The sequence below is a fragment of the Chionomys nivalis genome, chromosome 23 (assembly GCF_950005125.1).
Source record: "Chionomys nivalis chromosome 23, mChiNiv1.1, whole genome shotgun sequence".
Lineage (NCBI taxonomy): Eukaryota > Metazoa > Chordata > Mammalia > Rodentia > Cricetidae > Chionomys > Chionomys nivalis.
Window position 1 is genome coordinate 45,429,076 of NC_080108.1, and position 15,173 is coordinate 45,444,248.

The 15,173-nt window shown below is 49.1% G+C and overlaps 1 protein-coding gene across 1 annotated transcript; it reads left to right on the forward strand.

The window, feature by feature from the left end:
• The first annotated feature begins 277 nt into the window (after nucleotides 1-277).
• LOC130865167 (sialic acid-binding Ig-like lectin 10) lies at nucleotides 278-7,832 on the forward strand. The gene is made up of 6 exons (XM_057756042.1): nucleotides 278-326; nucleotides 1,525-1,815; nucleotides 3,899-4,162; nucleotides 4,871-5,152; nucleotides 5,350-5,452; nucleotides 7,730-7,832. The coding sequence occupies exons 1-6, from the start codon at nucleotides 278-280 to the stop codon at nucleotides 7,830-7,832; spliced, it is 1,092 nt and encodes a 363-aa protein (XP_057612025.1).
• The last annotated feature ends 7,341 nt before the right edge of the window (nucleotides 7,833-15,173 follow it).

The window sequence follows — 15,173 nt, forward strand, 5'->3', positions numbered from 1 at the left end:
ATGGAGCACTCCTTCACTGCTGATGGGTATGCAAACTTGTACATCCACTATGGAAATCAATATGGCAGTTCCTTAGAAAATTGGGAATCCATCTACTTCCAGACCCAGCTATGTCACTCCTGGGTATATACCCAAAGTATATGTGGTTCCACCACACTATAAGGACATTTGCTCTACTGTGTTTTTAGCAGCTTTATTTGTCATAGCCAGAAACTGTAAACAACCTAGATGTGCCTCAACTGAAGAACAGACAAAGAAAATGTGTTCCATTTACACAATGGAGTACTGCTCAGCTGCTAAAAACAAGAACACCAGGAAATTTGAAGGCAAATGGATGGAGTTATAATCTGAGTGAGGTAATCCAGGCAGAAGGACAAACATGGTATGTACTTGCTTATAAATGGATACTAGCTGTAAAGTAGAGGATAACCATGCTACAATTCATGGACACATGGAAGCTAAGAAACAAGGAGGCCTCGAGGAAGGATGTTTGAATCTCCCTGGGAAGAGAAAATAGAAGAGATTTTGAGGGTATACTTAGGGTGGGTGGGGATGGGAAGAGGAGGAACCAAGTAGGGGGAGGGTGGAAGGAGAGAGTACTAGGAGAGACAACTGGAATCTGGGGGATATCCTTGAGATGAGCTAGAAACCCAGTTCTGTGGAAACTTCCAGAAACCTAAGACGGAGACCCTAGCAAAGACTCGTGGCAATGGGAATATAACGCCTGAACCGGCCATCTCCTGTAACCAGGCAAGACTTCCAGTGGAGGGACTGGGACATCAACCCAACCACAAAACCTTTGACCTGTAATTAGTCCTGCATACAAAGTGTGCTGGGGTAAAGGTGGCGCAGAAATTGTGGGAGTGGCCATGCCGTGGGAGAACCCACCTCTGACATTGCCTGGAGGGCCAGAACCCAGAGACCAAGGATAGAACCAAACATGACCGACAAAAATGGCAATGTAATGATACCTAATGATATTCTGTTAGGCACAAAGATTGGTGCCTAGCCCAGTTGCTATCAGAGAGGCTTCACCCAGCAACTGGTGGGAACAGATTTATAGATGCACAGCCAAACATTAGGTGAAGTTCAGGGAATTCTGTGGAAGAGTAGGAGGACGGATTGTGGAGCCAGAGGGGTCAAGGACACCATGCAAAAATCCACAGAATCAACTGACCTGGGCTCATAGGAGCTCACAGAGACTGAACTGCCAACCAGGGAACCTACATGGGGCTGACTTAGGCCCTCTGCACGTATGTTACAGGTGCGGGAATCCTAACAGCGAGAGCAGGGGCTGTCTCTGACTCTGCTGCCCCACCATAAATCACATGACTCAGGCCCTCTGATGTGACCAATGCTGCATATTAATAAAGACTGATTTACCAGGAAGGAGTTTTCAGAGACAGGAAAATGCCAAGCCTGTCCTGAGTGACATAACCGTCTCATTGACAGGCAGAACCCTGAAAACTTGAGATGGGACTGGTTTCCACTTTGGATCTCTCCCCACAGGGTTGTTTCCTCCAGTTTTGTCTGATATGAAGACAACAGCAGTGGAAGACGGTCTATGCAGTACAGTCCCCTGTGTGTTTGAATTTTCCAAGGCGTCTCCAAGAAATCCCATGACTTTGAGCTACAGGTTTAATGAGACCATCAGCTTCCATGTAGATACCCATCAGCCCAGAGCCCCCGTGGGTGATCTCTCCACGGAGGACATAGAAGACTGCATCCTGATGACCCGTGATGTGATCAGAAGGGAAAACATGACCTACCTGCTCTATGTGGGTCTGAGAGAGGACGTGGGACTCTTCATGTCAGGTGATGCTCAGGCTTGAATACTAAGTGGTTTAGGAAGTAGGAAATCCAGAGGGAGTGCTGGTGAACCCGTGGAGGTTACTTCATTGAGTGCTGAATGTTATATTACCTGAGGTGTTCCCCTACACACACACACACACACACACACACACACACACAGAGAGAGAGAGAGAGAGAGAGAGAGAGAGAGAGAGAGAGAGAGAGAGAGAAAGAGCACAGCACAAAGAAGTCAGCTAGAAATAAAAAAGTTGGGGACTGATAAGGCAGTCAATGGATAAAGCACTTGCACAAGCTTGAAGACCTGCGTTCCATCCCTGTGGCCCACATGGCAGAAATGACTCCTGCAAAATGTCTTCTGACCTCCACACGCATGCCTGGTCACACATAAACTAACTAGTGTAAAAATTACAAAACCTTAGGTGTTTGATTTCCAAAGTAATATAATGCTTTGCATATAACTTCTCTCTAAACGGAGATTTCAAAGACAGAGCAGGCTCAGTGGCTTGTGTGTGTGATCTCGGTGCTTGGGAAGGTCAGTCAGGGGCTGCAGAGTGAGTTCTAGGTTTACCCACATAACGCCAGGCATGGTAGCACACATCTGTAATCGCATCGTTCTTGTGGCAGGATGGAAGGCAGAGGCAGCCGGATCCTGGGAAGCTGAGGGTCAGCTAGCCTGGCATTCACAGCAGAGAACAAGAGACCATGTTGAGCAAGGTGGAAGGCAAGGACTGTCACCTGAGCTTTTCCAATAACCTCCACACATATATGTTGGCACGCTTGTCTCTATCACTTGTATGAGCATGCACGCACACACATGTACTTAGATTATTTTAATTTTAAAAGAGGAGGGAAGTGACCACAGATAAGTTTGGGGAGGGGCAGAGCCCATCGCGAGGGGTGGGTGGGAATGAGGCTGAGTAGGATCTCACAGTGGGAAGTCTAGTCTGAGGGTATGAGGAGCCATGGGCACTGTGGATCAAAAAACTCATCCACCATCAGTGTTTATCCAGACCTCAGGGTATGAGATGACCCAGAGGGTAAAGATGCTTCCCACCAAGACTGACAACCTGAGTTCAACCCCTGGAACCCAAATGCTGGAAGAAAGACCAACTCCCACAAATTGTCCTTGTTTCTCTGTGTTCATGCCATAGTGCACACACACACATACACACACTAGAGAAATGAATAAATCTATTTTTAAGTTTTATTATATTCATTTGTATGTGTGTGCGGGATGAGGGGTGTTTGCACTGTTAGTTGGTGGGTTTTTTTTTTTTTTTTGCCAATTTGATACAAGTTAGAGTCATTTGGGAAAATTTGACACAAGCTAGAGTCAATTGAGAAAATGCCTATAGTCAATTCCATAAGGCATTCTCTTGATTAATAATTGGTATGAGATGACTAAACCCACTGTGGGTGATATCACCCCAAGACAAGTGGTCCTGGGTTGTATAAAATGCAGACTGAGCAAGTCAAAAAGCAGAGATCCCCCCTCCATGACTTCTGCCTCAGTCCCTTCCTCCAGGTTCCTGCTTGTGTTCCCATCGTGACTGCCCTCAATGTGGAGTGTGTCATGGAAGTGTAAGATGAAATACACCTGTCCTTTCCAAGTTGGGGTTGGTCACGTCTTTGTCACAGCAAGGGAAAGCCAAGCAGCACAGTGTGTGGATGTGTGCTTGCCACAGGGTGTGTGTAGAAGTTACAGCTTGTGAGAGTCTGTTCTTTCTTCCACAACGAATGAGTCCAAGGGATGAACTCAGGTTATTGGAGCTGGTGGCAACTGCCTTTATCTGCTTAACCACATTTCCAGCCCCAAATATGTAATTTTAATCCTTTTTAAAAATCCAGACTTGGATTCAAGCGTTTCCCCCTTACTAACTCATCTTGTTCATGTGGTGGAGTTGGGTGGACTTCCTGATAGAGAACAGAAATTGGCAAAACAAAGCAAAAAAAATCCCGCAGATCAAGGCAATCCCAGGTTCTGTGAGGCTGTTGGGAGAAGTTTGAAGGTTCCAATCGGAAATACTGTACAGTGACCTGCTCCTAAAGTATGAATCTAAATGCACTTTTTAAAAATTTTTTCTAGACCTGACCCCAAAGCCAGAGATTCACATCCCAGAAAGTGGTGTGGGCAGAGAACCTGCAACTTTAATCTGTATCATCGAAGACACCTGCCAGGAGCTGTGGAAGGGGCCTGCCATGGCTTCCAACACCATTGTCTCCCTCAGCTCCTCTTCAGAACTGTCCAGTGCCCCAAAGCCTGAGGACCAGGGCACCACCCTCAGATGCCACTTAAGTCTACCCTTAGTCAATCTGACCAGCAGTAAAGTGGTCAGGCTAAAACTGGTCTGTGAGTGCTGGTGGGCACTGCCATGGTCAATAGGTGGGGAAATGGTCAGCCCCAGGGCAAGACCTGGGTCCTGGAGGGGACCAGTCATATCCCTCTGGGGCTGAGAGTTTGGAGGCTACTGAGATGGTTTAAAGGCTGAGAGGGTTCATTCCTTGGATCAGTCACTTTCCTGCTGCTGTGATAGCCTGCCAGGATCAAGGAAACTTATCCCAGAAAGAGTTTGCTTACTACGGTCCCCGAGGGACAGAGCCATTGTGGCAGAGAGCATGGCAGCTGGCACAGTGTCTGGAATCCGATGCTGAGAGCTCACATCCTTTACCATGAACAGGAAGCAGAGCCAAACAGGAAATGACCCACCTCCAGTGACATACTTCCTCTAACAAGGCCACACCTCCTAAGCCTCCTCAGTACCACCAACAAGGGACCAAGTGTTCAGATACATGAGCCTCTAGGAAGCATTCTCCTCCAAGCCATACTTCTTTTGCAGAGGAACTCAGTTCAGTTCTCCCTAGCACCCATGCTGGGCAGCCCAAAGCACCTGTAACTCTAGCTCTAGGGAATCCCGCACTCTCTTCTGGCCTCTGCGGGCACTGCACTCACATGCACATGCACAGATACACATATGCACGTAATTAAAAATAAATTTGGGCTTCGGAGGAAGTGAAGGAAAGTGTGGATGTCTCCCTGACCCCTGCCCCTTCTCCACAGCACCTGCTAGGCTGCTCAACTACTCGTGTTTGCTGAAGAGGACACTAACATGCAGTTGTTCCTTCCACGGGATCCCTACACCCTCTGTGCAGTGGTGGCTTGGAGGAACCCCTGTGAGTGTGAATAGCATAGATACCATCCTGCACATGAGCTCTACCACACTGCAACCCTGGGCCAACACCACCATCCACCTCATGTGGAAACCAGAAGTCATTAGGAGACTTCGCTGTGAGGGGAAGAACCCATATGGAGTCCACGCTTCCAGGATCTTCCTGATACCAGGTGAGAGGGCAGAGGGCTAGTGACCAGACTGGAGGACCAACTCGAGGGCCAGGATGATACCAGGTGAGAGGGCAGAGGGCTAGTGACGGGACTGGAGGACCAGCTCGAGGGCCGGGATGATACCAAGCAGAAAAGAAGGAAGAGAGTCATTGTATGAAAGCCTCAGGACAACCTTGCTCTCTTCCCTCTCATTTCAGATAAAAGCTCCCTTTCCAGTGTCTTCTTGAAAGGGCTAATCCAGGGCATCGTGTATGGGGCCATAGCATCTTCTTTACTCTTCTTCTTCCTTGTTGTCCTGGTGTGAGTATCAGAGCTCAAGTTCAACACCAAACCCATCCCAGAGCCCACCGCATGCATTTATTCTTTATTTGTAGAATCATATTTATTCTTTCATTTGTGTGTGTGTGTGCGCGCGTGTGCATGCATGTACCCGTGCCCACACATGTGCCATGCATGGTGTATGAGTGGAGGTCAGAGGACAACGTCTAGGAGCTGGTCAGTCTGGGTTGCAGGCTCCTTTATCAGGGGCCATCTCACTAGACTTATGATGTTCATTTCCTCTCCACATTTTCTCCCAGTTTGGTTGCTGCTGAAACAGACTCATTGTTAAGTTCCGGTCGTCTTTCTTTGTATTTAGGGCTATCCACTTCCTTTTAAGCATAAATTTAGTTGCATCTCACAGATGTGGAGATGAACTATGTTATTATCACTTAACTGAAGCATTTCCAATTTCCAGTATGATTTTTAGCCTAGTAGAAATGTCAATGCTTTCTAGCAAATTTCTCCCACACTCTCTTTCAGTACTGAGAATTGAATATAAGTCTTTGAACATGATAGACAATTGTTCTACAATTGAGTCATGCCCAGGTCCCTCGCTGAGGGATTCTAGGTAGGCATTGTACCACTGTGTCCCATCTCCAGCCCTCTTTACACTTTGATTTTAAGACAGAATCCCAATCCAGTGATCTTGGGCTTCCTCGCCTTCCCAGTAGTTGGTATTAAAGGTCTGTACCACCAGGACCAATCCATCCTCTTTCTAGCTTAACTTAAATAGGATCATAAAGTAGACTATGCATAATAGCAATTTGTTTTCCTTGCAGCAAAATTTTATTTTAATAAATATTCTATATAATATGGGCTTAAAGGAAATGTGCATTTTACACCTGTAAATGAAATCATGAATCACTCTTCCTTTAAGTCAACTTTGTTCATGGCAGCGCTGGGAAGATGGCTTAGTGAACAAAAGTGCTTGTCCCCAACCCTGACGTTCTGACACTCAGGGCTTAATGGTGGAAAGAGAGAATCAACTCCTGCAAGTTGTCCTCTGACGACCACACCCATGTTTATACACACACACACACACACACACGAAAAGGTAAATTCATTGTTCTGCCAAGGTCCGCTCCAACTCAACCATCTGAAGCGAGTCCTAGCCAGAGTCTGGTCTTCAGAGCATGGCGGCCTCCAGCTTGTGTCTGGTCTCTGGTAGTGCTTTCAGAGCCATTTTCAGTTATTTTTGTAGAAGGATGTTTTTCAGACAGGAAATGAAAATTTGGATCTCACTCTCATAATTCACACAGAAGCCAAAAGGAAGGCTGTTCATCTGGAAAGAGACAGAGGCCGATGGACGTCTATAGAACTCTGGCTCCAGCTGATAGAGTGAGGGAGGTGTATGATAAGACAGAGCCCACAGGTAGCTATGGTGACCCAACAGACCTTTGCTGTTGCCAGAGCAAGAGAATCTTGATATATCCACTGGGGAGAGAGAGAGAGAGAGAGAGAGAGAGAGAGAGAGAGAGAGAGAGAGAGAGAGAGAGAGAGAGAGAGAGAGAGAGATCACAGGGTTGCAAGAGAAGCAGAAAGAGGGCACTTTGTCCTGGAGCTGATAGGAAACCTCAGAAAGACCGTGACCAAGATAGAAACAGAGCAGTTTCTAGGGACTGGTATAGTAACATTGTACTTGTATTTTATTAAATAAAGTTGCCTGAGGATGGAGAAAGTAAAATACCTACGGTGGTCAGCCTTACAGACCAGCCAGCAATGATGTACACCTTTAATCCTGGTAGCCATACTAGTTGCCATAGAAACAGGGCGGTGCATACCTTTAATCCCAGTAGTACATGCCTTTAAACCCAGTCCTGAAGAGCATTGTGAGACTGGAGGAGACAGAAACAGTCTCATTCTGAGATTCCTGGAGGCGGGATCACCATTTTCAGACTGAGGTGAAGGGAAGAGCCAGTGACTGGCTGCTTTGCGTTTTGGACCCTCAGTTTGAACCCCAGTTTCTCTCTCTGAGCTTTTATTAATCGGAGCTTCAGACTGGAAGGTGATAGCCTAGAGACCAGAAGGTGTGCAGAGGCTGGGGAGAGAGTCTGCACCAAGATAGTAGGGTTTGATTTCCTTCAGATGAGTGGGCTGGCCACAGAACCAGCAATGTGGAGACAATCTGGTGTTCTGGCAGCAGTCCCAGGGCTGGTTTTGGGAATGGTGGTGACGATGGTAAGGAGTAGGGCTGTCCAGCACTGAAGTATCGTTAGAGACTGAAAGCAGCACTCACCATAGGGCTCATTTTCTTAGAATGAAGATGCTTAATTGGTGGGAGGAAAACCAAACCTGCAAGAACAAAGAGGCCCTGACCCTGAAACCAGTCTCAGAAGGAACCAAAACGACTCAGGTCTGAAGCCTGGGCTGGGGTAAGTGCCAGTCAGCCTGAACTGTGTGTTTGGATGGCAAAAGGGACGCGAGCCAGGTCTTCCCAGCCCACCTGGGCACAACTACTGGAGGGGCACACACTCTTTGGGGACAGCCATGGCAGTCCCATATGTGCCTGCCAGTATGGACGGGCAGGGTTTTAACTGTGTGTGGGTCTGGATTTACTCATTCTTCACAGTGAATGGCAGAACCCTGCAGCAGCCATGGTAAAGGCCCTGTGTAGCCTCTAGCCCAGCGTTGCCCCACTTTCAGACAAGCTGATGATGCCCGTTCAGGACTGTGAGTTCCAGTGTAAATGCTTTTAAGTCAGCATTTACATTTGCCATGCAAAAGTGCCACAGAATGGGTGCCCTCAAGACACATGTTTTTTCCTTATTTCTGGAGGCTAAAGGCCAAGATGGAAGTGTCCAGATGGCTGGCCTCTCCTGGGGGCACTCTCCTTCACATGGAGATGACAGTGTCCTTTCTGCGTCCTCACAGGATCGTCTCTGATCGAATTTGTGTCATCATTCCCTCCTCCTCCTCCTCCTCCTCCTCCTCCTCCTCCTCCTCCTCCTCCTCCTCCTCCTCCTCCTCCTCCTCCGGCATTTAGTCTGTCTGTTTTTTGTAATTCCAGGTTTAGAATGTAGGGCCTTGCTCATTCTGATACCAGGCAACCGCCCCATTGCAGAGCCACACTCCAGCCCCTCACTGGGCTGATTCTGGAAAAGCACTCTACCACATTCCTATATTCCCTGTCTTCTTTTACTTTTTTTTTTGAAGACAGGGTCTCACTATGTCACCTATTGAGACCCTGAACTTTGAGATCCTCCAGCTTCAGCCTCCTAGTGCTGATAGGATGACGGTTGTTCCCTGCCATCTCCACCCTAGTCTCTTGTCCAGATTGGGTCTAATCCACCCACGTGAACTCATTTTCTTGGTTACCTCTGTAAAGTCTTGTCTAGAAGTGCGGTTGTATTCTAAGTTGGTAAAGGCCTGGGTTTAACATAGAAATTAGGACGAGGGGGCTGAGGCTGAGCTCAGTGGTTGCATGCTTGCCTCACACCGCATGCATGAAGCCCTGGGGCTGATCCCTAGTGCCACACAACTGGGGTGAGGCTCACACCTCATCCATTTCAGCGCTCGAAAGACAGAGGAGGAAGGATCAGGAGCTCCAGCTACAGAGTGAGTTGGACGCCAGCTTGGGCTGTATTAGATCCTGTCTCAAGCAAGCAAGCAAGCAAGCAATAAATGGCAAAAAGTAAGATTTTTTTAAGATTCCAAAGATCAGTCTTTTTTAATTTAATTAATTAATTTATTTTCCATCCCAACTGTAGTTTCCCCTCGCTCCTCTCCTCCCATTCCCTCCTGCCTCCCTTCTGACCACCCCTCGCCGTCCAGTCCTCCTCTGTTTCTGTTCAGAAAGGGGAAGGCCTCCTACAGGTACATTAACAAAGAATGGCATTTCAAGTCTTGTCGAGTAGGATTAAGCACCCCTTCTTGTATTTAGGCTGAGCAAGGCACCCCAGTAAGAGGAACAGAGCATTAAGGAAAGCCTCTGTTTCCATGTTCGGAGTCCTACAAATCGACCAAGCTACACAGCTGCCACACGTATGTAGAGGGCTTAGGTCAGTCCTATGCAGGCTCCCTGGCTCTTGGTTCAGACTCTGTGAGCGCCTATGAGTCAGATTGGTTGTTTCTGTGGGTTCTCTTGTGATGCCCTTGATTCCTGTGACTCCTGTAATCCTTCCTCCCTCTTTTCAGCAGGATTCCCTGAGCTTGAACTAATGTTTGGCTGTGGGCTTGTATCTGTTTCCATCACTTACTGGATGAAGGTTCTCTGACGACAGTTGGGGTAGGCACCAGTCTGCTTACGGGAGATGGCAAGTTCAGGCTACATATGCACTATTGCTAGGAGTCTTAGCTGAGGTCATCCTTATGGATTCATGGGAGTTTCCATTGCATCAGGGTTCTACCTGAACCACAAAAGTCCCTTCATTTCCAGTCGTCTTTCCAGAAGTACCCTCTCTCTTTACCTCCCCCCCGACCTCCCCCCTAACCCAATCTCTCAAGTTCCCATCCCTACCTTCCCCAAGTCCATCCAGGAGATCTCTTCTGTTTGCCCTGCGTAGGGGAATCAATGAGTCCCTCCTTGGGCCCCCCTTGTTACCTCACCTGTGGATTGTAGCACGGTTATCCTTTCCAGAAGTAAGACGTTTCTATGAGCAACACCTTTTACCTGAGGTCAAAGGAGCCAGTCCACCCCTGCATGAGTGGGACACTCAGAACAGGCAGTGGACTTTCCACCACCAAGGAGAGGCAGCCTCTGTTTGCTCTGTAGTCCAGGGCCATGGAGAGAGCAAGCAGAGAGTCCATGTGGGAACTGGAGATGGATCATGGCACGTGCCAGACCCCTCTGGCCCCAACAGACCTGCAGAGGAACAAGGCCATCTCCACCTAAGACTCCAGAGCCAGATACCTACAGCCCGGCTCTCACTGTGGCTGGGAAAACCCGCTCCTCTCCAGGCCTCCCCCTTCTTCTCCCCTTATCCCACAGTCTTCCCTTTCTTTCCCCTCTCCTCCTTTTCTCTTCCTCTTCCCTCCCTCTTCCTTCTCTTCTCTCTCCTCCCTCTCCTCCTCCTCCTTTCTTCCCTCCTCTTCTCTTACCCCCAAGTAGTTCCATCCCAGGCGGGTGGTCTGGTCCTTGCTTATGGCAGGTATCAGAGGAGGGAGGGTCTTGGCTGCTGCACCAGAAAGTCGTGTGGGGTTCAGAGTACTCAATCACAGAGACAGCAGCAAGGAATCAGCCAGCTACCTTTGCTGTGTGTGGTGAGACTTCCTAAGGAGAGAACAGTCATGAATACAGCGCCACAGTGGTGGCTACACGCACCTGCTGCGGGTGGGTCCCTTTACCTTACTCCGTTTTTATATCTGTTTTTCTCTTCATTCCCTTTGCCCCCCCACACCCACATTCTGCCCTCTAGTCATAGTCATGCTTTATTATGTTCCCGATACTTAACATTACTTTGGTTGCTTTGTAGGGCCCATGCATTTTGGGTGCACATGGAGCTCTTTTCTGCAGCCCCTCCTCTCTTTGAGATAGGGTTTCATACAGACCAGGCTGGCCTTCAACTTCATCTGTAGCCAAGGATGACCTTAAACTCTTTATTTTCCTACTTTGGCCTGCCTTGTGCAGGGATTGCAAGCATGCATCCCCACGCCTGGGTTATTGGTGCTGGAAAAGATGCCAGGGCCTCATGAGCACCAGGCACACACTCTGCTGACTGAGCACCAGGCACACACTCTGCTGACTGAGCCACACGCCCAGCTGTCTTTCGCCATGTCTCACTTTTCCCTCCCTTCTTCCTCGTTCTCTCATTTATCAAACATTTCCCCAGGGACCCAGGTGACACTCTGCACTGAATGCTGTGAGAGATATTGGGGTTCAGTCTGGAGACCAGAAAAGCAAAGCAATCAAGCCACTAGAGAAGGCTTACCTCTACTGAGGTTGAGCGACCGCAGACTAGGCAGACTAGGCAGACTAAGCAGTCCGAGCCTCTTCTCCCATTTTATATTCCCTCTGGTGCTGGGACTAAAGGCTGTGATTCCCCAGGCCTGGGATTAAAGGTTGTGGGCCACCACCACTTGGGTTTGTTTCTGCATTGATCTTGTATAGCCCAGGGTGGCTCTGAACCCACAAAGATCCATCTGCCTCTGCCTTCCAAATCCTGGGACTAAAGGTGTGTATCACCATTGCCAGACCTCTAGTGGCTTAGCTTTGCCCTTCTGATCTTTAGGCAAGCTTTATTTATTAAAACATAAATAAAAATATCACTGTACACAACAGTCTGATGACCGCCCAGACCAAGATGCAAATTTACCCCATAGGGGTAAAGCAAGGCCAGATACCCATAAAGAAAGATACTTCTGTCCCCATTGAGGCTTGGTCACCTCAGGCTCTTCTGAACTGTCTTTGTGGATCAAAGGATGACTAAGCCCCCAAGGGAATGTCATAGTTCAGGCAGCAGTTGGTGGGTCGATCCTGGAGAGGAGATGACAAGATGTACAAGGAGAAGCGAGTCAGGCAGACAGTTGTGTGTGATTGCCTATTCTTACAGATGCAGGGAGCGGCTGAGGCTGTGGTCTGAGACTTCCTCAGTCCAGCGACCCCCGGGACGTGGTGGGGTCAGCATACCCACTGACGGAGTGGGAAACGGACACAGGCATGGTGAAGGAGTCTTTGGGAAGTAGGGAAGGAAGAAACAGCCTGTGTCTCCTTGCAGAGTTCCTCCAGGTCCTTCTGCTGCCCACAGCAAAGCAGAACTATTTAAAGACTGTGGCTCTGTTTCTGCAGTGCAGGCAATAAAGGGTGATATCTTAGTTACTTTTCGATTGCTGTCATAAAACATCATGGCAACTTACAAAAGGAAGAGTTTGTTGGGGGGCTCACAGTTGCAGAGGTTAGAGCCCAAGGCTGTCACGGTGGGGAGCGGGGCTCACAGTTGCAGAGCCCACGGTGGGGAGCACAACAGCAGGCAGGCGGGCAGGCATAGCACTGGTGTAGTAGGGAGCTCCCATCTTATCACAAGCACAGGCAAAGTCCGTTTATGCACACTAACTGATAATGTCCTAGGCTTTTGAAGCCTCAAAGTCGTCCCCCTCTCCCCGTGACATGACACACCTTCTCCAACATAGCCATATCTACCAATCCTTTCCAGTCTCACCCACTGCAGACCAAACGTTCAGATATATGAACCAGTGCAGGCCATTCTCATCCAAACCACCCAAAGGTAGTTTCTATGGTGGTATATTATTTGCATTTTTATAAATAAATCTTGCCAGATGCAAAAAGACCAGATGCAAACCTAGAGCCACTAGAGGTCAGGCAGAGGTGGCACACACCTTTAATCCCAGGATTTGGGAGACAGAGAGAGGCAGATGGATCTCTGTGAGTTCAAGGCCACCCTGGGCTACACAAAATCAATGCAGAAACAAATCCAGGTGGTGGTGGCTCACACCTTTAATCCTAGTCCTAGGGAATCACCGCCTTTAATCCCAGCACTAGAGGGAATATAAAATGGGAGGAGAGAGGTTTAGCTTGTTTAGTCTGCGGGTGCCCAGCCTTGGTAGAGGTAAGACTTCTCTAGTGACTTGGCTGCTTTGCTTTTCTGGTGTTCGGGTTGAACCCCAATATCTGACTCTGGATTTTTATTATTTGTGCTACAAGCTTCACAGACTCAAGAGGCAAAATCCAAGCACTATGACAGGGTAAGCTTCTCTAATCCAAAAATATGAAATCCAAAATGCATCAGAACCTGAAACATTTTATTTTGTGAAAGGATCTCATGTAGCTCAGGCTAGCCTTGAACTTGACATATAGCCAAGGGTGACCTTGAACCCATGATGCCCCTGCCTTCACTGCTCTAGTGCTGGGATTAGAGGTGGTCAAAACCACAGCAAAATGAATAAAATGTTATTAAAAACTTCAGAATTTAGAGTGATTTGATTTCAGTTTCTCAGATTAGGATGCTGAACTAAAATTGAACCCTTGCTTCCTAAATTGCCAGTGCCAGGCATTTTGTCGTAGCAGTGAAAACAGTATTTAATAAACAGCAAGCCTGAAATACTTGAAGAAACAGGAAATGGTCCACTGTATCACCTGGTGTGTGTGTGTGTGTGTGTGTGTGTGTGTGTGTGTGTGCGCGTGCTGTACCTCTCCTGTCCCTTGCCATTCTGTCACACAGAAGTGGTTGCTGCCCTTTGCTGGGTTTCCAACTCCTTCACCTGCCTACATTGATCCATTAAGGCTGGGGCTGCAGGTCAACAGTAGACTGCCCCCTAGAATCCCCAAGTGAAGAGATGGGGTGTGACCCAGTGAGAGCCTCTGCCTAGAACCCAGTGAGGGGCTTGGGTGTGACTCAGAGGTAGAACATCTGCCTAGAGTCCCCCATTGATTGGGTTTGCTCAGGGGTAATTCTTTTGCCTGGCAAGCCGAAGGCCTTGGGTTCAATTAGGGACTCAGCGAAATCTCCTACAACTTATGCCAGCTGTCCTGAGCCCAAGCAGTGTTACTCCCCCATCACAAACATGAAAAGAGAACATCTATTTCCCCACTGTATAGCTTAGATGACTTAGGCTCAGAGCTGTGGCTCTTACAATAAAAAAAAAAATTATATTTACTTACTTTGTATGGGGAGGGAGATTGGATTCCTGGGTCTGAGGAAGGAAGCTGAGATTGGACCTTGTCTAAGGAGGAGGACTGGGGTCTGGACATCTGGGTGTGAGGGAGGAGGCTGGACACAGGACTCCTAGGGTCTGATGGAGGAGGTTGGAGTTTGTGTATCTGGGCCTGAGGAAGGAGGCTGTGGCTTTGGCACCAGGGTCTTGAGAAGGTTGGGGATGGGCGGGGGGAGGGGGGCAGACCAGGCTCTCATAGTAGCCTGAGAGAGACTAGGCCTTAGTTTTGGTTCACTAAAATGGGACAGAGCTGTTTACAGACAGCCCTCAAGAAAACCACAACTTAGGAGCAACCAATCAGCAGGCGCCCCACAGCCTTCTGCACGCTCAGCAGGCCCCCAAAGCCCCTTTACTGGCTCAGCAGGAGCCCCCCAGTCTCCTGATAACTAATGAGTTTTCCCTACCCTGCTCCTGGAAGGTCTCTAACCACTAGGACCTCCCACCAATCAGCCCCCAGACTAATCTTTCCTCCACCAATCAGCCCCAGATTAATTCCTGCTCCCTGGAATTCCCCCAACTCTGCTTAAAAGGAGCTTGCGACCTTCTTGGGGGGCGGGGGTCACCATGTGCCATCCCAACGTTAGAATTAATAAAGTGTTCTTGTTATTGCATACATGGCTGCTGGTCTTTCCTTGGGGGCTTCTCTCGGACTCTAAGTCTAGGGGAGGAAGACTGGGTCTAGACTCCTGTGACTAAGGGAGGAGGATCTGGGGTCTGCACACCTTGAGTCTGGGAGAGGAGGGACAGGACCTGGTTCTGGGGAGGAGGTTTTGGCTCCTGCAGAAGGAGGTAGCTGGATGAAGTGCATCTCCGGCCAGGATTCTGGAGACCTGGAGGACGCCTGTGGCCCGGGGGAGGGCGGGGGAAGGGCCGGGCCACAGTAACAAAGGCCTCTCCCTCCAACGAGCAATCCCCCCCCGGCCCCGCCTCCGCGGCCCCCCGCTTGCCCTGATTGGCCGGTCTCCCTGCCCGTCAGCGCCACCCCCCCTCCCCGGGTCTGCAGCAGCTCAGGCCGCCTCGTCGCGCCCCCCCAGCCCCCTCCCCCCGCCCCCGCCGCCCCCTGGGCCGGTGCAGCCGCAGGCGGGGTCCCCCT